The following is a 23,741-nucleotide window of genomic DNA, read 5'->3' as shown; positions in this document are numbered from 1 at the left end:
CGAGGCTGGGCTGAGCGGCTGCTCCGGCAACCAATAGAAACTGGGCAGGGGCGGGGCCACTAGGTCTGGAGCGGCTGCGGCGGGCTTGCAGGTTTGTGGATGCGGCGTTGGGGGAGGGGTGTGGGGATTTACTGGGGGCTCTGGGGGAGTCCCAACCCGGCCCCAAATTCCTGAGCGCCGAGGGCACTGGCTTTCGCCGCCGGATCCGGGCTCCCAGACTTTACACCTGGAGTTCCAATCGGGCCTGAGCTGACGGGGAGGCGGAGGCGCAGATGGCGGAGGGCGGTGGGTCGCGACGCGGAGTCAGAGCCCGGCCTTGACGGAGCATCCGGGGCTCCCGAGGGCTGTATCCTCAGGAGGTCTGTTGCCTGACACACCAGGTGGCCAGTGGAGAGCCGGAGTGTTGGGTACAGGGGGAAAGCCGCGTTTGGCGACTGGGCGTAAGAGGCCTTGGAATCCTGGAGCCCAGTCTCCAGTCCCATTCAGGTGTCCTGGCGAGATGGTTAGGGGCAGAACTGCTGGCTGTGGTGTGGTCACTTCCCGACTCCATCGTATCTTTTTTTTCAGGTGTTCGGTCTTGCTGGTTCGGCAAGCCTGATAAGCATGAAGCTTCTGTCTTTGGTGGTCTTGGTCGGGGGTTTGCTGGTGCCCTCAGCTCAAGCCAACAAGGTGAGGGAGGTGAACCTGCAGCATCTCGTGCACTACAACCCCGCCTACAGGGTTTCTTCAGAGGTGGCTGCTGCAGGAGCCCTGCCCCTCACTTCTATGGATCATAGTTGGGGTGTCCCCTCAGGCCAAAGCTGCAGTTCTTCACTAAGGGTGAAAGGATGAGGGGAGAGGGGAGGACAGTGCACCCAGAAAGCTTCTGGATCAGAAGGACCCGTGCTGGAATTCCAGCAAGTTTGGGGAAATTATCCATACTTTTGTCCTGGGTAAAATAGTAGTGTTTATATTTACTCAGGGAGAATCAAGTCACTTGAGGATATAAAAATGCTGAGTGTAAAGTCCTGTACAGATGGAAGTTTCTTTTATAAGGGGAACCCTCATAAGTGATAGATTCCTGAGATAACTCCCATTCCTCAGGGGTAGAGGACCCCCAGCTGGGTTTGGTGTGAGGCTGTGGAATCTGAGATTCCAATGATCCCTAAGACTTTGAAATAAGGTTCAGTCAGGTTTGCTTTTGTGCCCTCCAGGGAATTCCTAATTGGAGTGAAAATATATGTGGTGCTGTCTTTTACCTGTCCCAGAGGGGAAGAACTTTCAGAGAAGTTGTTTGAGTATTCCCATGTGAACCCTTTTCTTTCCCCCATTCTTAACCTTGGAGGTTGGAGATGGGATTAGGGGAAGAGGCTGGCCACCCAGCCTATTGGACAGAAGTACATACATAGTGTGGGTTTCAGGATACAGAACAGTCACTTGGTTTGCCGCCCCCTGAACACACATCCCAGTTAGGGAATGGCAACCTCAGCTACTTTCTGGGTCTCATTTGCCGGCTGGACAATTTCTGTCTTGAGGATGCTGTGATATTGCATCCTTAATACAGAAGCAGTCCTTGCTGAATTCGAGCATATGGATAGTTACATTGAAGAACAGGAAACTAAACTTTGGCAGGTTTGCTAGAATCTCAACCCAAGCAGGTGTCCTGCCTTCCGATACTTGTTTTCTCTTCCAGAGTTCTGAAGATATCCGGTGCAAATGCATCTGTCCACCTTATAGAAACATCAGTGGGCACATTTACAACCAGAATGTGTCTCAGAAGGACTGGTAAGGCACCTCCATGGACTGGCCCTTGGCTGCTACACCATTACTACACCTATGGGTGTTTACTAGGGTTTGTGGACTGACGAATGAACTTGCTCCTGTTTCTATGGAGAGCCTTACAAAGGAATGTCTTTGTCTATAACCTGTTGGAAACAGGACCCAAGTGTCTTGCATTTCATCTGAGGGGTTCCTGGCTAGAGGACTAGATTTTGTTGTTTTGTTTTTATTTTGGATCTTTCTTGATATATGCAAAATGATAGGGAAGTTGGGAGAGAGATATTATGGCCACATGTTGTGCAATGTTCAATGCTTTTGCAAAACTCTCTACTTGTGTCACTCTGTGCTGGTCTCATAGCGATTTTCTAAAGTAAATAAGAAGGGTATTGTTCCCATTTTTATTATTGCATAGGCTGAGGTTCAAAGAAAGAATTTAAATTATGCTTCTAGAATCTTGAATTTGCTTCTTGCTGCCTCAGTTTTTTGTTTTTCTGTTTTTGTTTTTGTTTTTAAGAGAGAGAAATAATTCTGGGCACAGCGGTGCACTCTTGAAATTCTAGCAGCTTGGGAGGCTGAGGCAGGAGGATTGCAAGTTTGAAGCCAGCTTAAGCAGTCTATCATGGCCCTAAACACCTTAGCAAGACCCTGTCTCAAAATACAAAATAAAACAAAGGACTGGGAATGTAGCTCAGTGGTAAAGCACCCCTGAATTCAATCCCTAGTACCAAAAATAAACAAGTAAATAAATAGAGAAATAACCAAGAATTCATACAGGTAAAGAACACCAACTTGGTGAAAGGAATTTTCAGCTCACTGTTCTAGAAGGAATGGTATAAGGGACTAGAGTTAACCTGAAGAGGAGAGAACCAGGGGTACTCTATGGCTGACCAAGACTGGGAGAAGGGCTGGCATTCTGTAGGAGGTGGGACATATGGGGACCAAGTAGGTACACTCTGGTTTCTTGGTATAGAATTGGGACTAGTGGATGAAAGCTTCAGGGAATAGACGTGAACATGATAAAGGAACATTACTAATCTAGGTGGTTCAGGACTGGGAAACCCTATCCTTGGAGGGATCTGTGCAGACACAGGTGAGGTCATTGTGGGGGGGATAATATCAGATGGGGCCTGGGTCAGTGCTTCATCTGCTTGGTTGTTGTTAGGATCATCAAATAAGCTTTGAGAAAATACAGATTGCCAGCCTCCTTCACCCCAAGATTCTGACTCAGCAGTCACCTTTTCTTCAAGTTAGATGCTTATAATACAGCTGATACAGAGCAGTATTTGAAAATTTTGGAACTGGTTGAATTTCCAGGTCTGAGATGGTTGGACTGTAGTTTTCTAAGAAGCAGTCTAGCTGGATGCACAGGACTCTGGGTCTGGTCTTCCTGGTTTTCGGTTTAGCTTTGCCACTTGTTAATGATGTGACAAACTACCTAATCTCTACTGTACTTTGATTTCCTTATCTATAAAATGGTGGCAGTATTTTGAATATGAAGTGTGTGTGTGTGTGTATACAAAACTTAGTACTTAGAATGACACCTGGCACATAGTAAGTGCTATGTAAATGTTAGCTGATATTATGAATATATTATGCTTTATTAGAGGCCACATGGAGAGCCATCATCAAACTTATACCATAGCCCTGGGAAACTTGGGCTCCTCCCAAAGCACCAGCCTGTTTCCTCTGCTTCTGCTGTCCTGATGGATTTATAAGCTCTATGCATGAAGGCCTGGGAGGGACCCTAGTACCTCTTTATATGTTATGGTCATAGTTCGAATAGCATCAGCAAAGACACCAATGAACTCTCTTAGCCCTACACTAGATACCAAGGCTGCATCTCATGCCTTTTGTGCAGACAGACACTGGCAGATTTTAGTAGCATTATCTTTGTCCTGGGGCTATGGTGTTGCCTGAAAACTGAAGCTTGGATGCCTGCAGTATCCTCTGTGGACTTTTGGGCTGTAGTAGTTAGTCTCTTCATTCCTCTTAAAAGTCAGAATTAGGGAGCTTCTTGAAGAATAATCTTACATAAAGAACCTCAGGACAGTTCCATTAAGGGTGCTGGGAGGTAAGAGTATAGGATTCTAGGACTCAGCAACATTGGCCCTGTTTGGAAATCATCAAACTCTTGCTTGGAGCCTCTTAGGGATTGGCTGGGGTCTTGACATTGATCCTAGACCTCAGTGCTAGGGCTAGAATTGGGGATCACTTTGATTGGGTCTTCAGGTCTCTGTCACGTTTTCTTTTTTTTTTAAACTTATTTTTTATTCTAAATTGTTATATATGACAGCAGGGCGCATTATACTTTACACATTTAGAGCACAATTTTTCATATCTCTGGTTGTATATAAAGTATAGTCACACCATCCATGTCTTCATACGTGTACTTAGGATAATGATGTCCATCTCATTCCACCATCTTTTTTACCCCTATGCCCTCTCCCCCTACCCTCCCTTCCCTTTGCCCTATTTAGAGTTTGTCTAATCCCCACTAGAATTAACCTCCTTATATCAGAGAAAACATTTGGCATTTGGTTTTGTGGGATTGTCTGCCACATTTTCATTCCGGTGCTGCCTTTATCTCCTGCAGAAAGAATGATTGCCCCATCCTCTTGATTGTGCAGAGTAAAGCCAGAACCTTCAGAGCTCAGTCCTTTGATTTAATGGTCAAGCCACGAGTATTCCTGTGTTGCTGGTATTCTGCCATCTAGTGTTGAGAGTCTAAAATCACATGCATATCAAAAAGCCCAAAGCCCATCAGTATTGCCCTGTTGGTGTGTCTGGCAAGATGAGTTACAGAGAGAGTCCCAGAGCAGGAAGGAACATAGTAGGCTAGCTAGTTCATTGCTTTTTGGACATGTTAAAATACAGCCTTCTCCAAACAAAATCTGTTATGGAGACACCAAATGTGTGAACCATAAAATCAAAATTGCTCTGGTTGAGAGGTCCGTCAACCACACCTACCCCCTCCTGCATAGTGTTTCCTATGCTACCCAAAAAGCCACAGTTTGAAAGTATAATGGAGTTTTAGTCTCCATTGTAAATGAGGAAACTGAGGCCTAGAGGGAGTAAATAAATTACCCACAATTATGGAATAAGTAGACGAGCAGAAAAATTAAATCCAGTCTGTCTTTTTCTTTTACCTTCTATCCTTAATATCCCTTGACCAGTCCATGAAATCTCTTATTACTAATCACAAAAAGCCAGCAGAGACCCTTAGGAGAGCAAGAAAAGATTTTGGTTTCACTGATTGCCAGGAAAGCCAGAGAAGACAGAAATATTTCAACTCCTGGTGGCACATATGTGTAATCCCAGCTACTCAGGAAGCTGAGGCAGGTGGATCACAGGTTCAAGCCAGCCTGGGCAATTCAGTAAGACCTTGACTCAAAACAAAAAATGAAAGGCTGGGATGTAGCTCAGTAGTAGAGTGCCCTGGGTTCAGTCCCTAGTACCACAAAAGAAAAATTCTGTTTCTTATTGCCATTCCTCTTATTCATTTACAGCCTGCTTTCTTGGGCAGTAGGATCCCAAATTGAAGGGCACAGGTTGGCCCTTCCTGCTGCCCTGGTGGGAAACCCACAGATCTTCCTGTAGCACCAGAGCAGCTTTCCAAACCCAGAATTCCACATAGCTGAGGAAAATAAAGGATCTTGTCCTTAAGTGGCTTGTAGAGACTAGATGGTACAGAAAAGTCAGCATTGCCAGGAATGGAATGAGGAACAATTGAAACTGGCCTTGTTCCTTAGCTCCTCCCAGAGACAGTGTGCAGGGCCTAGAGGGTGCCTTTTGATACAATTGGGAGACCAATTCCTACACCAGGGAATAGTGTCAGTGGTAGCTACTACCCAAGGATGGAACTGGGATCATCAGAGATTTAGATAACTTGTGCCACTTACACTCCTTTCAGAGGACACCCACTGTTATTTCAACACAGGATCTTCCCATTGCACACCCTTGGTGCCTCTGTCAGAAACCCAGCTAAGAGCCAAGAGGTCAGCTCTGCCCTTTTCAGGACTCTGCTTGACTGTTTCAGGACTTCTTCACAGCTGGAAGAGCCTTTTAAATGTCACCTGGTACAATCATGGCCTCTCACAGAGGAAAGGACAGTCCAGGGCAGACACTTAGTGGCAGAGTCAGAGTTGAGCCCAGGCCCAGGCGCCCATTACAGGCTGATGCCTGGCCCACTTCTGTGATCCTCTGCAGGTTTTGTTTGATTTTTCCCTAGTGGTAGTGGTGTTTCTGTGGGGCCTTTTGCTTGTTCACCTTGGTCTATGAACCAAGCAAGTCAGAAACCTGCTGATCCAGGGAAGGCTGGAAACAAGAGGCTAGGTGCAGAGCCCAGCACAGGCACAGGCCCCACCCAGGCTGAGTCAGCTGCCAGGATGTTGGGGCCCAGGATCTGGACTGGGGTCCCCGCCTTTCCACCTTGATGAAGAGCTGCCACCTTGCTGTCCTGAGCCCACTTCCTCAGTTTGAGGCCTGTAATCTTAGCACCCCGACCCCTATTCATTGAGGATCACTGCTTGGTGACACTGGGTGGCACATGTATACATCTGGCAGTCACTTGATCACAGCCCTGCTCTGGCCAGCACCATGGCCAGCACACAGGGAGTATGGAGATGAGTAAGATGTGACCCTTCTTCTAAGGGACTTCATGTCCATTGGGCAAGACAGTACAAGTGAAGACAGGGTGGTGTGGCCAGGTTCATGGTGAGATGGGGAACTGACTGGGGACAGAATTCAGACCTTTTAGCTGAAGCAGAGTGGAAGAGGAGATAGGCAGAGCTTTGTGTTCCTGGTGGGGGCGTGGGATGTGGCTGCACAGAGAAGAGTCCAGCAGGTCAGCTGGCTGGAGGGTGGGGAGTGGGTCTGGGAGTGGCATGGGCAGCTGGGCAGGTGAGGGGACCAGGACTGGTGGGACAGTTTTGTTAGCCCTTGCTATGGAGGCATTGACTGGTTGAAAGCTGACTTGACAGGAGTTCCATTTTGGTACAGTCACTCAGCTGCCCTGTCAAGGTAGTATCGGGCAAGGCCAAACTAGAGGTAGGAGAGCAGTAGGGAGGCTGGGCAGTTGTCCAAGGGCATGATGATGAGGACCTCAGCTGGGACACAGCACTGGGAGAGAGTGGAAAAAGTTTTTTCCATTCTTTCTTTTTTAATTTTTTATTATTTATTTTTTCTTTCTTTCTTTATTCCATGATTTTAGGAATTTTTAAGGAAGTAAAATTGCTGGCATTTGGTGAATTTATGGGTGGGGGCAAAAATGCTGTTGAAGGTGATTCAGGGGGCATGATTTGGTCAGCAGGGTGAATGCTAGAGCTGTCCTCTCTGCCACTGGAAACAGACCACAGAGTCAGCATGGAGGCCTGGGGACCTAGGGGCAAAGAGTACACAGGCTGAGTGTAGAGTGTATGGCCCCTCTGGGACACTAAACAGCAAATCCTCTGATTGTTGGCAATATTGTCCAGCTTAGAGGATCCGGGGCTTGGTTAGAGATCCTAATCTAAGAAACATCAACTTCGGAGTAGAAACCTTTGGACAAATGATGAAGCCACCAGGGACAGCATAGCATGGGAGGAGAGGGCAGCTGGGCAGAGCGTTGGGGAGCAATAATGGGTTTTGTTGCTGGTTTGAAGATATAGTTTGGATAACTGGCACTGATGGTGGGGCCCATGAGGCTAGGGACTGGGAAGGGGCTTCTGCTAGCCTGGCCCTTTGTAAGCCCTCTGCCCTCCCTGGGAGCACCCTTCACCTATGCCCACCCTATCCCTCAGTTCCGCTGGCTGCCTGCCTCCTGCCCTGGGTCTGTGGGGGCTTCCCACGGCCCCACCTTACCGCCCTGTCTGTGTTCCAGCAACTGCCTGCACGTGGTGGAGCCCATGCCCGTGCCCGGCCACGACGTGGAGGCCTACTGCCTGCTGTGTGAGTGCAAGTACGAGGAGCGCAGCACCACCACCATCAAGGTACCTCCAGGGCCCAGAAAGCCCTGCCCCTAACTGTTCTATGTGCATAGTTTTTGCTTTATTCTGGAACATTCCAAGTGGCGAGTGGGACTGGCTTCTGGGCCCTCATACAGACACAGGGTCTCACTTCGCACATCTTTGGAGCTGGCTCTCCTCTCCGACATCTTTCCAGTGGCTCCCACACAATGACAGATAGAGTGTCCTGGGAGAGCAGCTGGAGTCTCCCCTTCCCCTTCCATTCTTTCCAGTTTTATTCCTTCCTCTCGCTTCCATTTATTTAATTCCCCCTTTCTTAAAAAAAATAATAATGATGACTGAGCTGCATCCCCAGCCCTTTTTTAATTACGTTAATGAGGCTGATCCTCATTGTGAACTTGTGATCCTCCTGCCTCAGCCTCCTGAGCTGCTAGGATTACAGGCGTGAGTCACCGTGCCCAGCTTGTTCAGTACATCTTTTTTGGATGTCTGCTGTGTTCTGGGCCCCATACACCATGCTGGGAGTAAAGCTGCCTTCTCAGAGCTTAGGGTCTCATCAGACTTCCAAAGTGACGTCAGACTCCTCTAAGAAAACCTTAGATCTGCGGCCAGTGCTGGGTGCCGGGTGCCAGTACCAGAACCTGGGCTTTTTTGTTTTTTCCTGAGCCCTGTTTTCAGTAATCATTTGGGTGAATTCAGGAAAAAAGTGGTAGACTTCACCTGTGCCACCATAGAGAATGAGGAAGGACACCACATTCCTCTGCCACCAGGTAGGACTTGACCACATCCCATCTCATAGAGGCCATGAAGTCACCTTTCCTTTTTGAAGCTTTACATGACAATTCTAGATAGCATCAGAAAATAACTCTCATGAGTTTAAAGACATTGCTGAGTCCTCCCTCAGCCTCCTACTTTTGAGGCATATTGGAGTGGGAGTGGTCTTCAACCCCCTCTACTTGCTTCAGGGAGCCACAGCCTCTTCCTGTTTTGTAAGGAGAAAGTAGCTGTCGCCCTGTCCAGTCATCCAGGCCACACACCTTTTGTACTCCTCTCCTGGAGCTTCCCCTTTCTGTCTCTGAACTTGCTCCAGTGGGCCTCACTTACTGGGAACTAGATGCCTGAGACTTTTATTTCAGAACCGGATGTTGCCTCTCCTATATGGCAAGGAAGGGACCTCATGCTGTGAGGACACCACTGCCTAACCCTCTGCCTGAGGGTAGAAGTATCTTTATACCTCCAGAGTTCCCTGCTGTGGGGCTCCCTCAGCTTAGGACAGACCTGGTCAGTCTGTGGCAGGGGCTGTCCCTTGTCCTTCGTGGCCCTCCTGCCCTCTAGGCCCATGCCACTTCCCAGTCTTCCCAGTGCAACAGTGGAGGAGTTGCTGGCAGCCAAGCACAGATGGCCCGTGACTCCCCTGGCCCTGGGTGTTATTTCACAGCATAAGCCGGGTCTTTTCCTCAGGTCATCATTGTCATCTACCTGTCCGTGGTGGGGGCCCTTTTGCTGTACATGGCCTTCCTGATGCTGGTGGACCCTCTGATTCGAAAACCAGATGCTTACACAGAACAACTGCACAATGAAGAGGAGAATGAGGTAAATGAGGCCCTGGACTTGCCCACACAAATCCCCAGGACAACCCAGAGAGCCTCCTCTGCACCTGGTGGGGATCAGGGTCTACCTGCTTCCCTCTGCTCCCCCATGCTCTTCTCCTGCCCATTTTCCTATACATCACCCAGACTCAAGCAAGGAACTGCCCTTTGCCCTCCCAGATGAAGCAGGAGATAGCCCCAACTTTTCCTGACATGTGGCACCAACCAGCCTCGGTGTACAAGCTTGGGGAGCCTTAGCTCTGTGTCATACTCTTTCTAGGCACAGTGGAAGTAAACCGACCAGGGCCTGTCACACGTAGATACACATGGTATCTTGCTTGCTCAGGCATTGGTGACAAGTCAGTGGTGGCCTTGGAGGCATCAGGTTTATCCTTTGGTTTGGTGATTTCACAAATGTCTGTTGAGTACTCAGTGCAAACCTCAGTCCTAGGAGCTCTAGAGTCGGAGGAGTTGGGTGGCAGTGCCATCGATGCTGTGCACATGTGAGGAATTTGATCATCCCAAAATAAGGTGGGCACCTAGGCATAGTGGTAGGTGGAGCTGGCTAGGGAGTTTAGGTCAGATTAATAAAGGTCTCAGAGGTCAACTTTATATGACAAAGAAGATGGGGAAGCACTGATGCCAGGCAGCCTGCCAACCCTGTCTCCAGACTGTCTCTGAGGTTTGTCCCTAGGACCTTGCTGGTGGAACACACCTGTTGGTGCGGTGCACATCGTGGTGAGCTTGTTCCCATGTCCACAGGAATGCCTAGAGGGGAAATGCCTCAGTCATGTCCTGGGGGATTTAGTTGAAGAAACTGGGAGATGTTTAACTTGGTGAAGAAAAAACAAACTCAAGAAGGCACATGCCTTAGGTGTTTGTAGAGTAGAACTTGACCTTCCCCGGGGAACAGAAGACCCCAAAGATGGGAGTTGGGGAAGGAGATTTGACATGACAATGTAAGAAGGATTCTCCTTGCAGACAGTACTGTGAGCAGGCTCCCTTGTAAGGTAGTGAGGTGTGGGTCACCATGGGTTCCAGGCTAGGCCAGACTGCCCCCTGGACAGCCCCAGTTCAGAGCTTTCAAGTCTTGGATTGGAGGCAGGTTCCCCACCAAAAAGAGGATCTGGGGGCTCAAGTCTGTGCGTGAAGCTGCCAAGGTGATCTCACGAGGGTCAGCATGGGTGGGTCAGGCAGGGAGACAGGGAAGCCTGGCCACTCCTAGTGGCCCTGCTGCTTCTGGGTATGGGTCTATTCCCAATCTGCCCCCAGCCTCCTGCTGGCATGAATTTGGCTAAAGGTGGAGCAGAGGTGATGAGCCTGGCCCCACTGGAGCTGGGGCCTGGGACGTGGTGGGGCTGGCAGTTGGGTGGTCTGTGTTGGAGAGGAAGGTTGCCTGCCCACCCAGTTATTAATGTAGAGTAATAGCAGCTCTGAGGGGGGAGGAGCATCACTAATAAACACTGGGCGATTAGGGGTAATGTGGTAATTGCAGCCCTGGCCGGGGAGTAATTGAGAGATGCAGCCGATGATTACACAGCCCAGGCTACGATTTCCCTGGAATGTGTGGCTCTCGGGCACGGCCTTTTTGTGTCTCCTGCCATCTTAGATATGGAGCCAGGGGAAGGGCAACTTGCCGTCTGCGGGTCTGAGCCCAGGTCTTTCCTACAAGAGACCTGGTGTTCCCCACTTGGAATCTGTCTGTGGGAGGACCTTGGGGAGGAAGAAGGGGTTAGATTTGGTCAGTCCAGTTCCCAGAGGTGGGACCTGAATCAGAGGGTGGACATCGCCTGGGCGCAGTTTTGGCTGGGTAGAAGGAGGGCTCTCTAAGGTCACCATCCAGCCATATATAAGGGGTGCCCCTGAGCGCACCAGGCTGTCACAGGCAGCACTCAAGTCAGGGCTGGTGAGCCTGTGCCTCACCTGTAGAGGTGACTCCTGCCCTCAGGATAACACCCTTGCCTCTCACCCCAAGGTCGGAAGATCATCAAAATTGTCTTCAGTTTCTTTCTGACCCGAGGCAGAGCCAGCTCTGGCCAGTCCAGCACGAATGCAGTGTCCAGGAAGGATGGGTGTCATCAGGGTCCTCTAACCCCATTATCTGGCATTGCCTTCCATCCCTCGCCTCCTGATTCTGTGCGGTGTCCTAGTTGTAGGTCCTGTGCTCAGCAGTTCCGATCCTCTCCTGCTGCATTCAGACCCCGCAGGGGTCTGATTGACACACACCCATGTCAGCCCTCAGGGACTCAGTCCCAGAGCAACCCAATCGAGGCAAATAGGGAACATGGAGGCCATCAGTAAGATCTGGCTTGTTGACATGATGGTCAGGTGAGGAAACTGGCTGTTCTAGGAGGGTCCCCTTTCCTAGGTCTTTCTCTTCATGTTAGTCATGGAAGGAAGGTTCTTGGCAGAAGGGGACTTTCAGGGCCAGCTCAGATGGGTGGGAGGCGTGCTAAGCTGCTGCAGGGCGGATGGAAGGGCATTGGCTAGAGAGGCCCAGGGACCGACCTCATCCCTACAGATACCCAACAACCTTAGTCCTGGACAGTGAGGGACTGTCTGCTGCCCCCAGCCCCAGCACCCGTGAGGAAAGGGATGTGCGGGGTTGGGAAGCACAGAGGAAAGTCCCAAGGACGCCCCAGCTGGGCAACAGCAAAGCCAGGGCTGTGGCCATGTCTCTGGGCTGGAGAGTGTCACCCACGAAGGTGACAGAAAAGGCCAGGCTTCCCGGGGCCACATCCCAAGAAAAGAAAAGTGGGAACCTGGCTTCTTGAAGTTCCTTTAGAGGTTGTGTAGGTCTAGACAACTGGGTGACTTTAGAAGGAAGGCTTTTAGGCTCTAGCGCTTCCAGCCCCTCTCTCAGGAGCCTGGGACCCAGAGCTGAAGACCAGAGTATTTCTCAGGATTGGGGCCCCTCAACTCCATCCCCCCAATTCCTGTGACCGGGAGCTTTCATCAGGGGGCTAGAGGACTGGAAGAGGAAGGGGAGCCTTCCCCCGCAGCTCAGCCCAAGGCTGTGGCGGGAGATGAAAGCTTGTCATGCTCCCTTTGAACGGCTGGCAGAGCCTCAGTGGGCCTGAGTGCTGGGCGCTGCCTCCCCTGGGATTCCAGAAGCATTAGGCCTAATCCCTGGGCTCAGACGCCCCTTTGAAAGGAGGAAGCCAGCATGTTTGCTGGGATAGAAACGGCAACAGAGCTGTTTTAGATGTATAGGTCTGGCCCTCTTTGAAGAGAAAAACGAGGGTTTGTCTGCAGCTCTAACTGTCTCCGCCACTCCCAGCATGGGCCGCTGAGCTCTCACAGGATCCTCAAAGGTCTTGGCCTAGCTGGGCAGTGGGTATAGTTCTGGCCCCTGTGGGAGAGGGGTGTGCAGGGGAGTTAGAAGGACGATGAGAACCAAGGGAACTGGGAACACGTAGGGCCTGGGAGAAGAGAAGGCCGGGGCCACTCTTGGAGTGAATCATGGAAAAGACACGCATCAGTGAGGGCCATTGATAAGGTCTCTCCCCCTGGAGAGAATTAAAAGGTGTGCCATTCAACAGACATTCCTAGAACATTTGGGGGGTGGGGGCGGGTAGAACAGCACATACAGCACAGTAAGTAGTTCAGGGCAGGGCTGTGACATCCTAGGCCTGGCTTGGAGTTCCAGCTATCCACTCACTGTCCTTGGCACTGACCTCATGGTTTAGTTTTCCAGCCGTGGAGTAGAGGTAATAGATCGTTTTCCCCTCAGCAAGACTGTTGTGGGATGTGCAGGGAAGCTTTACAATTGCTTTTTCATCCTTAACAATGAGGTATTTCATTCGAGTCTTAACGTGTAAGTAGCTTCCTGGTTGTTGGAAGGGAGGCCAAGGGGCAGCACAGGGGTGAGGTCACAAGTGAGGTGGCCACTGCGGGTGGAAAAAGGGTGCAGGCCAGTGTGACTGATGAACAGGGCCACATGTGGATGGTGAGGTGGGAATGGGCTCAGCCAGCTCAGGGGTCTGGGTTCTGTGGTTAGGAGCGATTTACCTGTGAGTAGCTGGTTTCTAGCCCAGTGTTGAGCAGGGGAGTGGCATGATTTGTTTGGTTGGCTGGTAGAGTAGGTTTGGGTTAAATTTGTAAAGTGCAGGGAGACTCTAATCATCTTTGCAGAGGGCTTGACTGAGGGTCCTTCCTCACTATTTGGCTGGGTAGGTTGGGAATGGGAAGGGGAGGCAGCAAAGGGGGCGGATCCTGTCTCTCCCTTCATCTGCTTATCACCAGGAAAACTCTCCCTTCATGTGCTTATCACCAGGAAAACAGGCCCGTCTGAGAGCCAGAGCTTCTGGCGGGCTGCAGAGGGTGCACCTGCAACAGTGTTTTCAGGTCAGGCTTACCTACACAGGTACCAGGGTCCTCCTGCTTGGAGATGAAGACCTGCTTCAATTCCCAGTCCCTGGTTCCTGCACAGGCGCCTTGTTCTTGCTGTAACCTTTGATGGGGGCGGGGTGGTGGGGGACCAGCCCTCCTCTTTGGGTATCCATGGTGGTCCCCTCTTATGAAAAATCAGCCAAAGAAGGACACAGTTGAGCCTTAGGATAAGAGATATGCAGACATGGGTACAAGTCCTAACTTGGTCCTGAACAGCATTATGATCTTGGGTAGCAAGAGTATTTCTCCTTCAGAGCCTCGTTTCTTCATCCTTAGGATGGGAATGGTATTACCCATCTGCCAGTGCTTAAGCCTGGGAGTAATCATATATAGTGCCTGGTACATAGTGGCATAGACTCACACTAGTCCCTTGAAGACCTTAGCTGCTCCCACTTGATTGGCAGGAGCTCCACCTACCCACTCTTCTAGCTTCCCTCTGTCCCCCTGAGTTCCCCAGAGACTCTCCGAGGGACAAGGGTAGAGACTGGTGGCCTTTCCCTGCCTCCACCCATTGCTGTGTAGAGGAGGCAGCGATGGAGGCCCTGCTCTGGGCCGTCTTGAGAACAGATGTGGAGTCTCTAATACCTTTTAATCAGATTATTAGCACTGGGAACACGGAGCCTCTCAGCAGCAGCTTCCTCCACTTAGGAGCTGTTTGCTAAGACTTTACATGAAGGGCTGACAAATGACGCTGTGGTAATGCGGTGAGTTGCAGCGTGTTCCTTTAATGCTCTGCTCTTGGCTCTCCCTGGCTTCTGCTCCTCCAGACACTCTTGAGCGGAGCCTCGCAAGGAAGGCAGGCATGACTGACACTTTTCCAACCCTTCTTGGATGGCCCCCAAGGACCCCAGCCCAGGCTTCCCCAGCTCACATCCAGGCACCCTGACAAGGCCCTGACATGAGTCACTGGTCTCAGAATGGATGAGACTGGGAATCAGGCAGAAGAGAAGCCCCTGAGCTAGATTGGCCAAATCCTGGTGAGCCAGTAGCTTCCTAGTCGGGGGTCTTCAGGGCCCACTTTATCTCAGCAGCCATGCAGAAGTGGAACTGGGTGGGGCTGTCCACAGCATAGCCTGCTCAGGGGTGTGGCTGAGCTGGGAAGAGCAGAGTTGGGAGATGGTAGGGCAGCCACCATCGTTATCCGTAGGCGGCCACTTTCTAGCCCTTTGCATACCTAAGTGGATCCTGGATCTGGGATCTGACTGACCACTGCTGCCCTTGGTGAATGCTTGCTGCAGACAGGCACTGCCAACAGCTCCACATTCATTGTCTCACTAAGAAGCTGTCTTGAGTCTCTGCCTGTGGGCAGGCGGGTGGTTCAGAGTAAGGTCACTTGCCCAACAGTCGTGTATCTGGTAGGGTCAGAGCCAAGAGTCAAAGCCAGATTTGTTTGATTCCAAAGCCTTCCTGACCACTGGGCTAAACTGCCAAGGCAGAAGGAAACTGGACATTTCTGAACTACTACTCTGGGACTATAGTTTACCGAGTGCTTGCCATACGTACTGACCTTTGCTGTACCTGGCCACTAATCATAAACCAGAGTTTTTCAGACCATGGGTCACGATCCATTAGATTACCAAATGAATCTTGGGAGTCATGACCAGAATTTTTAAAAAATGAAATGAAATAGAGCAGAGAATATGAGGACATCATAGTCAGTACCGTTTGGGGAAGTGTTTTTCCTCCGTGTGCGTGGGTCTACTAGATCATCAGGTAAAGAGCATTCTGAGTGACAGCACAGGAGGAAGGAATCTCAAAGACTAGGTTTATTATGCTGAAGCTTGGAGAAATGAAGTGACTTGCCCAGGGACCTCACTGCCAAGTGGCTGAGGCCACACCTCCTCCTCTACCTGCCGAGAGTGGACCTGTGCTTCCACCTGGGAGATGGGCCCAGGAGAGTTTGAGGCTGGTCCCGGCACAGAATCCAGGCATCCTGACTCCAAGCTCCAGCACCTGCCCATCAGGCATTTCCTGAGCCTCACCAGCCTTCTGAGAATCTTTATCAGAGTCGGGGGTACCCAGAGGGCAGTGTCCAACTCTAAGTCGCCCTAGAAATTAGTGTGCATGAGACAGCTTTCTCGGATCCCAGTGGTCAGGATGGTGAACTCCCAGCCCCTTCTCTAGACAGCCACCTCTCTGCGCTGCTAGCCCATCTCTGCTGCCCCTCCCCTCACCTCACCCCTCACAATCCCTCCCTTCTCCCTAGCCTGGCAGCTGTGTGGCGACAGAAGCTGTGCCAGCTCAGGGCATTAGAAGCAAAGTTGCATTTACTGGGCGGCTCTGGGCTTAGAGGGGTGCGCTAATCCCTTAAGAGATGTATGGCAGGAGATGAGAGGCAGGGAGAGCTAGGGAGGAAATCCCCATGGGCTCTGGGCCTGGCCCTGGGCTCTAATTCCCCCCAAAGATCAGGTTCGGGTCCTGCAGGAAATGCATGGGCTCTGGAGCTTCAGAGATAGAGAAGCGGTAATTAGGGGAGGGCTTTTGATGACAGAAACAGGTCTAAGAGCAAGGGGCAGGGGGAGCACCGGAGCTGTCAGGGAAGGTGCCATCAGGGGGGAATGTCCGTGGCCGTTAGGAGCGAGCAGGTCACAGCAGGCCCTGGATAGAAATACTAGATTTAAGCCCCAAATTTCCGTCTCTGCCAGACTCTCCGAGTGACGTCACATCCCCTTTTTCTCAGGGAAGGTAAGCTTGCTGTGCTATGTCCCCTTCCCAGTAGAACAGATGCTGCAGTCTTTGCTCTGCAGTTTTCTCAGGAGGCCCCTCCCCCCATCTGCCATTCCCTGGGCAACAGGGCAGGGCAGGGGGTTCTGCAGTGACCAGGTTGCATGGTCACTGGGGTCTTGAGGCCAACATTTAGTATTTGTCTTGCGAGTTGGGCCTGTGGGGTTCCGGCTGGGAGCCTGACTTGAACTAGCTTGTGTTGAAGTTGCAGAACACGCTCCTCCTGGCTCAGAAGAAGCAGGGTTCCCCATCTTGCAGATCTACAGACACTAAGGCCTCCAGCAGGCCAGACATGCTGCATGAGGTTCTGCAGGTGACAAAGCAAGGTCCTCAGGAACCCACAGCCCCCGGGAATGCAGGCTTTAGGATTGCTCATGGTACGTTCAGTCCGTGGCAGGCTTTCGAGGGCCCTGACCCTCTGGTTAATCATCTTTTTGTTCCCACTACAGGATGCTCGGTCCCTGGCAGCGGCTGCTGCATCCCTCAGTGGCCCCCGAGCAAACACTGTCCTGGAGCGTGTGGAGGGTGCCCAGCAGCGGTGGAAGCTGCAGGTGCAGGAGCAGCGGAAGACAGTTTTCGATCGGCACAAGATGCTCAGCTAGAGGGGCAGCACGGTCAAGTCAAGGACCCAGGCCATGGCTGCCAACTTCCAGAGCTGGAAGGAGCCGGGGGCCGCTTCCTCTTTTGCCTCAGCCAGTCTTCCCTGGGTCTTCCCTGTAAAAAGCTCATGGCATTTTCCCCTGTCTCCCTGTTTGGAAATGTTATACCTGACCGTTTTAATTAGGGACTGTGATGGGGTCTCTGATCTCTTGTCTTCTCGGATCTTTGGGCTAGAGGGGCAGGGGGAAGGAAGTCCAGAAAGGAATGAAGATTATCCAAGGTGGTCTCAGGGTTGGGTGGCGTCTGTCCCTCTTGGCTCCACCTTTGCTACCCCTTCCAGCTCCACATCATGGAGATGTCATTGCCCTTTGCAAGATAAAGCTGTGTCATCAAGAACTCAGTGTTTGGGAGGGAGCAGGGCCCAGCATTCTGCAGGTGCTCCTGTCTGCTGCGGCTCTTCCTCCCACCTCCCTTCCAGCCCCTTTACCTCTGCCCTGGCCTAGCCGGCCCCAGCCCTCAGGATTGGCACTGGTGGGCGAGCCCGTGCCACTGAGCTCACAGAGGTCTTCAGGGCATTCTGGAAGCTTGGCTCCTTCTCCCTGGCCTCCTTGTCCCCAATGCATGGCGGCCCGTGCCTCCTGCTTGCTCTGCCGCCTGGCTCCCCGCTCCGCCTCAGGAGTCCGGGCAGGCTCTCAGCCCTCCCCTGTGTCTGCAGTTGCTGAGCCAGAAGTTGGTTGGACCACGTGACAGGCCAGACAGTGGACTTTAATACCAAAACTCCTATCCTTGGATTGCCAGTTGTCCCTGAATTTCATTGTCCCAGTGCATGGAGAGAAACTTTGTCTCTCTGTTGTCTTAGAGTTGTCTGTACATCAAGGAAGCCATCATTAAATTGTTTTATTTCTCTTGTTTTCTGGATTTTAAGAGATTTGGGGAACGTAAGTGTTTCACCTGTAAGGATGGGATCCCAGAGAGGGGGACAGAAAACTTTGTCCTTAGTAGGTCCAATCCAAAAGGCAGAGCCCTGCAAGGCCCAGTAACTGTGGCTGAGCCATGTAGGACTCAGGCAGAGCCCAGGGCTCATTGGAAAGCCCTGTCACCTCCTAAGGGAAAAGACCGGTAGGCTGGAGTGCTGCCACCCTTGGGCTCCTTCACTGCTGAGGAATTGTTGGGTTGAGATTGGTACTAGGGATTGAACCTACAGGCACTTAACCACTGAGCCACATCTCCAGCCCTTTTTATTTTGAGATAGCGTCTCACTAGGTTGCTTACAGCCTCATTAAGTTGCTGAGGCTGGCTTCGAACCTGTGCTCCTCCTGCCTCAGCCTCCTGAGCTGCTGGGATTACAGGTGTGTGCCACCACACCTGGCATGTCCTGAGATTTTGTTGGCTTCCTCTTGTGGGGAGAGTTCTCTGCTCTGCACAGTGCCTGCTATCGTATTCATGCACTTAAGACAGTAAATGGCACTCACTGCAAAGTGTCCCCAGATGAAAACTAGCAGGTGTTGGGAGAGGGGTGGGAGTAGGCAGCTCAGAAGGAAGTGTTAGCACCTTCTAGAGAGGGCCTCACAGACCTGGACAGAAACAGGGACCTATAGAAACAGTCTGGTGGGACCAGAGTTTGTTCTAGAAGGTAGTCCATGGGGACATAGGTTGAAAACCTTTGTGTGGAGACCATGCTGGGTTTTTGGTGAGGGGTGGAATGCCAGAGAACTTGTGAGGTTTCGGTTTGCCATGGTTTGCCCACATTCAGAGCCATGTAAGGTGCTAGAGGGGGTAGGAGCGGAATGGCGTACACCGATCGTGGGATCCTGAACAAGTGTATTTAGGTGGCCTGAGCTTTGTGATGGGGTTATCCAAAGACACATCTCATAAATGCATGTCTGGGACAGAGGGACCAGTACTAGTTACATTTCTACTCTGTTCATCTGCCTGACGTTTTCTTAGTACCTATGAGGGACAGATGTGGCTTTGGCAGCTGCAGTAGGCCATTGCGTCTTTTCAAGTCAGGATGTGATATGCTCTGGGTCTTGGGTAAGTTGTTCAGAGATCCAGCCAGGCTTTGTAGTTTTAAAGATTTGGTTTGAAGAAAAACTACTGCTAACTATAAATTAACCCAAATCTAAATAAGCTTGGTATATGCAAATCCACAAAATATTAGGAATGAGTGTTCCCTTTACATAAGATACTACTAGTAACCACATATCTAAATGTGTTCCAACTTCACACACCAAAGCCTGAATTTTCAGACTTGGATCCCAGAGCACAACTTGTTTTCTTTCTGTGAATAATGAAGGAACAGGGAGTCCCCCAGAAGAAAAGGTAGTGATCTCTCAGTTATTCAGCTTGAACAGAGATTAGAACCTCTGTGTCCAGTGATGGAAAAATCAAAAGTAGCATTCTTCGTCCATGGCAGAAGAACATAACTTTAGTGTCACACTCAGAAATCCTTTATCTCTCAGCAAACTGGCCGCCATGATGTTGTGCAGTGGATTAGTCCCACCAGGATAAACAGATGGTTGAGTTTGGCCTTGATAATCAGAACCTGAAAACTGGGATTTAGAAGCCAGCACACTGCCCTCTGCCTAAACGAAAGAGAATCGAATCGAGGAGTAGAAGCAGCTCATTTCCTCTCACCCAGACCGATTCCATCTCCCTTGTGCTCTTGCCAGCAGAACCCCAAGCCAGCCCAGCCTGACCTCTCTAGTCCTCCCTGGGCTACTCAGGGCTGCTATAAGAGGCTGAATCCATTCACCATTTCTTGAGGTTCACTTTCAAGACCACTGGGAAACTTTCCAGTATTTTCTCTTCACCCCACCCTAGAACATCTTGCATACTGCTTTAAGAGGCCCTGTAGGTGTGACCTCAGTTTCCTTACCCCCGTCTGCAAACTTGTCATTCACATTCATGACCAATTTTGCTATGGTCTTGGCGATAGTGTGTCTCTCCTGCCCAAAGCAAACCCACTCTCCCATGGTAGTCCCTGGATCGCCATCATCTCTTCAACCTCATCCCATTCCCCGCCCCATCCTCAGCCTATTAACATGCTCAAGTCTCCTGCTCTGAAAAGAATCTTCTAGGGCTCCACACCCAGCTGCAGCTACAGAGTGTCCCTTCCCTGTCCCCACGCCTTCCACCATCCATTCTCACTCACCCCATGCCCTCTGTAGCTTGACCTCACCCTTTGTGCTCCACTAAAACAGTTCTCAGCAAGGTCACAGATGGCTCTGCAATTGCCAGTCACAGAGGACGTCCCTGGTTCTCATCTGTCGGAACCTCTGCTATATTTCACTGCTGAGCCTTCTCCCTTAGCTTCGCCTCTGTGGTTTTGGCCTTCGAGCCCCCATGCTCTTTCTGACCAGCTGAACATTGCTATTTCCCAGACTTCCTTTCTCAGCCTGGTTGGCTCAATCTAAAAATTAACATCAAAATACTCTCCCTGGGAGTTTGTTCTCTTTTGTCGCTTTGTGGTGTTCATTCCAGACTCTGTCTCTAGTGCAGGCCTGACCCAGTGCCCCAGATGTGTCTCTCCGGCTCTCCGTTGGACAGTCCCCCTGGGAGCCCCACAGCCTACTCCCTTCGCCCCCCATCCCCCGTCAGCTCCTGTTATGTTCTTTACCTTGGTTGGCAGCGTCATCACCCACCAAGCTGATCCAGTCAGAAACGCGGAGCCATCCTTTCTCAATTCTGCCCTGTCTGTACCTGTCAACATCTAGCCACTCACTAAGTCCCACTAACTCTTCTTCCAAATAGTTCTGGAATCTCTCCTCCCCTGCCCCACACTGTCACTGCCCCAGCGCAAGCCTTGGGCAATTCTCACTCCCGATATTGAAGTTTTTGTTAGGAACCCCTAGAGACCTTGCCCTTAACCTGACCACATCACTTCCTCTTTCGGAACTTCCTGGGGCCCCTAACTCCTAAGGCACTGGTGTTTTATTGAAGACTAACAGGCCTCAAGGCCATGATCTGCCTGCCTCTTTGGCTTTGGTCCAGAACTAGTCGGAAGGAGTTACCGCAAGCCCTCAGAAGAGGGGCAATTAGATGTCCCTACAATTACATGCTTACTAGGTGGGTGCTGGGTCTTTGGTCCAGGCAGGCCACTGGTCCTGTGCTGCCCTCTGAGGCTTTCGTTTAGGTCTGAGCCAGAGCTGGCCCAGGCTTCTCCCCAGCTCCCTGCTTCCATCCCTGCCTGGTGTGGCAGGGCCAGGGGAGAGCAGAGTTGCAAGAAGTAGCTGAAGGCCTGGAAGAGGGAGCCCCACCCCAGGCTTGGTGACTGCTGTGACAGTTGCTTTTGGCAGCACAGCACCTCCTACAGGCTCCGGGAGTCAGTAGGTGGAGTAAACAGACAGTGTGGGCGCCCGAAAGCCAGCATCGGCCTGAGTTCCCAGCCCAGCTGAGCCCTTTGGCAGCCCCTTAGCCACTCTGAGCCAGTCCCCTTGTCTGTCAGTACCGTGGCCCAGGCCTGGAGTAAGTGCTCATCAGATGATGGCTGCCAGGTGGGGGGCCGGGCAGATGCTCCCCAAGAAGGCCAGGCCTCCACTCAGGGAAGCAAGCGGGGTGGCTAGACCCCAAGCTCAGCCCAGTAGCCGGGTGCGAACCCTAACTTCTCCTTACTAGCTCAGCAGCACTGAGTCAGGTTTAACCCTACCCGTCTCCCCCTTCCTTGCTGTAAAACGGGGATGCCAACTAGCTGCACGCGGGACTGTTGTAAGGAACATGTTAAAGTGTCAAAGACTATTTCAGCAGCCCTCACTGGAGGCACCCAGCCAGGGCTGGCTGATCTTGCCCACGGCACTATGACACTAACACGATGACACTGTCATGGCATAGTGTCCCACCCATCCGTCAAGGCCCTGTGAGTTCAGCAGAGTCCTCCTGCTCACCTTTATCAGGGGCCCGTACACTCCAGAACCCTGCTCCTCAGCTACACCCCACCTTTGTTGAGCTTCAGCTCTGAGCTTCCCAGGGGTAAGCTCTCCTGGAGCCCCCTCAGCTGGCAGAAGGCCCTGCAGCCCCTGGTCTTCCCTCCCAGGGCAAGGAGCTGAGCATAGAGCAGGTTAGAGGCAGGCCCCGAAGGTGCTGAGCTCCAGAGGTTTAGGGGCTCCTCAGATTATTGTATCAATGGGGACATGAAGGGTCAAGGCTCCAAGCTGGGCACTCAGGAACCCTGGCCCTGGTGCTGGCTCTGATACTTGCTGTGTGTCCTCAGGTAGGGTGGACCTTGTCTCTGAGCCTTGCTTCTCCAGATAATTGAGAAGCCATTAAACCAGCCAAGGTTTCCAGAATAGAGTTCACATGAGCAAGGCAATTTGAAGTGGTACATGGAAGACTATTTTTCGCTCAAGTATTTATGTGATTATTTTAACGTGTATTAGAAAAAGCATATATGCTTCATGATTTTGTGAATATGGATACTAGAGACAAGTGAAAAGGGCAGGGGAGTGAGAAATGTAAAGAAAAATACTAGGTGAACCTTGAGCACAAATGGCCCCATAGATGTCAGGAGTTTGGGAAGGAGCATGGTGTCAATACTGCAGGCCTGGGCCCTGGACAATGCCACCCGAGGCACTTTCAGGGCTACATCTCTAGGCGACTGGCTCTCTCTAGATTTTGGGCCCTTGGCTGGTTAGATGGGGACAAAAGGGCCAGGAGAGGGTTTCTTGAGACTGTGCTGCTGCAGAGGTGCCCCATCCCAGGCTCCCTGTACCTTCCCGGCCCAGCAAGTTACTGTGGGTGGGGGGGTGGCTGGGAATGTGGCCACAGAGCTGGGCTGCCCAGCAACAAATCCCAGCCCTGACCCTTCTTGTGTGTGGTCTTGGGGATGTCAAGCTGTCTCCATTTTCTCCCCTGAAAAATGGGAACAGTAACTCATCTCATGGGATATGTGAGTGTGTGTGTGTGTGTGTGTGTGTGTGTGTGTGAGAGAGAGAGAGAGAGAGAGAGAGAGAGAGAGAGAGAGACTGGCTGCAGGCATAGTTGTCTATCATTCTTATCGTGTCTGGGTGGGGGAGGGCGGGTCTGCCCATGGCTGCAGAAGGGTCCTGTTGGCACCCCACCCACTCCCCAGGGCGCGCCTGTGGGATAGTGGAGGCCCGACCCCTTTTCTCGAAGTTGCTATCATGAGGCTTTCCAGGTTCCCACCAGACGGAGCTGGGACTTCTTTGCAGAAGGCTACACCAGCTACCTGCTGCCCCTGGACAAGTCCCTTTCTTCTCTGGACACCAGTTTCCTCAGCTGACCCCCAAGGGCCAAGGCCTGGGTCCTCTCCAAGGGCCCAGCTGCTCCTGCTTTGGACAATTCTGCAAACGTGCCTCTCTGTGCCCTGCAGTCCCCAGCTAGTGCTGGCTGTGCAAAGACCCCCACAGCCCTGGAGCTGTGTCCTAGAGAGCCACAGCAGCCCTCCTGTCCTCCATTCAACCCCAGGAGTGTTCAGTGACCACCCAACCCCCAAATTGGTGTCCTGAAAGCAATGCCAGAGTTGTCATCCCCCTCCACAGAGACCCTGTGTTCAAGGCCCTTGGGCTGCACAAGGGCATCGGAGAGTACCTGGGCTGCCCCGATCCCTGGACCACACATGTCCTCCCCCCTGGCCTCCAGCTGGGCAGTGCCTGAGGACGACATCTCTGCTCTTCCTAGGCGCCAGCCCAGAGCTACATGTCTCCTGCCTGGACTTGGGGCAGCCAATCACAGCAGGCCAGGAGTGGCCTTCTCTCCTCCTTGGGAGCCGGTCCCAGAT

General features: G+C 51.6%; 1 protein-coding gene across 2 annotated transcripts; it reads left to right on the top strand.

The window, feature by feature from the left end:
* On the top strand, positions 1-17,916 carry Tmem9 (transmembrane protein 9). Of its 2 annotated transcripts, none has more exons than XM_015483812.2 (6): positions 1-91; positions 568-669; positions 1,673-1,764; positions 7,616-7,724; positions 9,162-9,293; positions 16,855-17,916. In XM_015483812.2, exons 2-6 carry the CDS (start codon positions 604-606, stop codon positions 17,005-17,007), a joined length of 552 nt encoding a protein of 183 aa, XP_015339298.1. In that variant the 5' UTR covers positions 1-91; positions 568-603; the 3' UTR covers positions 17,008-17,916. The 2 variants fall into 2 exon arrangements, with proteins under 2 accessions (XP_015339298.1, XP_015339299.1); XM_015483813.2 differs by lacking the exon at positions 1-91 and adding an exon at positions 147-359.
* Positions 17,917-23,741: the final 5,825 nt, after the last annotated feature.

This window comes from Marmota marmota, unplaced genomic scaffold (genome assembly GCF_001458135.2).
Source record: "Marmota marmota marmota unplaced genomic scaffold, marMar, whole genome shotgun sequence".
NCBI classification, from domain to species: domain Eukaryota; kingdom Metazoa; phylum Chordata; class Mammalia; order Rodentia; family Sciuridae; genus Marmota; species Marmota marmota.
The sequence above is the reverse complement of the archived record's forward strand: the minus strand, read 5'-3'. Positions and strand labels throughout refer to the sequence as shown.

What these genes read in the sequence shown, in the direction of transcription:
- Tmem9 (XM_015483812.2), top strand. Translation starts at nt 604, where the DNA reads ATGAAGCTTCTGTCTTTGGTGGTCTTGGTCGGGGGTTTGCTGGTGCCC. An exon ending in GCAGCACCACCACCATCAAG is followed by an intron (nt 7,725 to 9,161) that starts GTACCTCCAGGG and finishes TCTTTTCCTCAG; the next exon opens with GTCATCATTGTCATCTACCT. An exon ending in ACAATGAAGAGGAGAATGAG is followed by an intron (nt 9,294 to 16,854) that starts GTAAATGAGGCC and finishes TTCCCACTACAG; the next exon opens with GATGCTCGGTCCCTGGCAGC.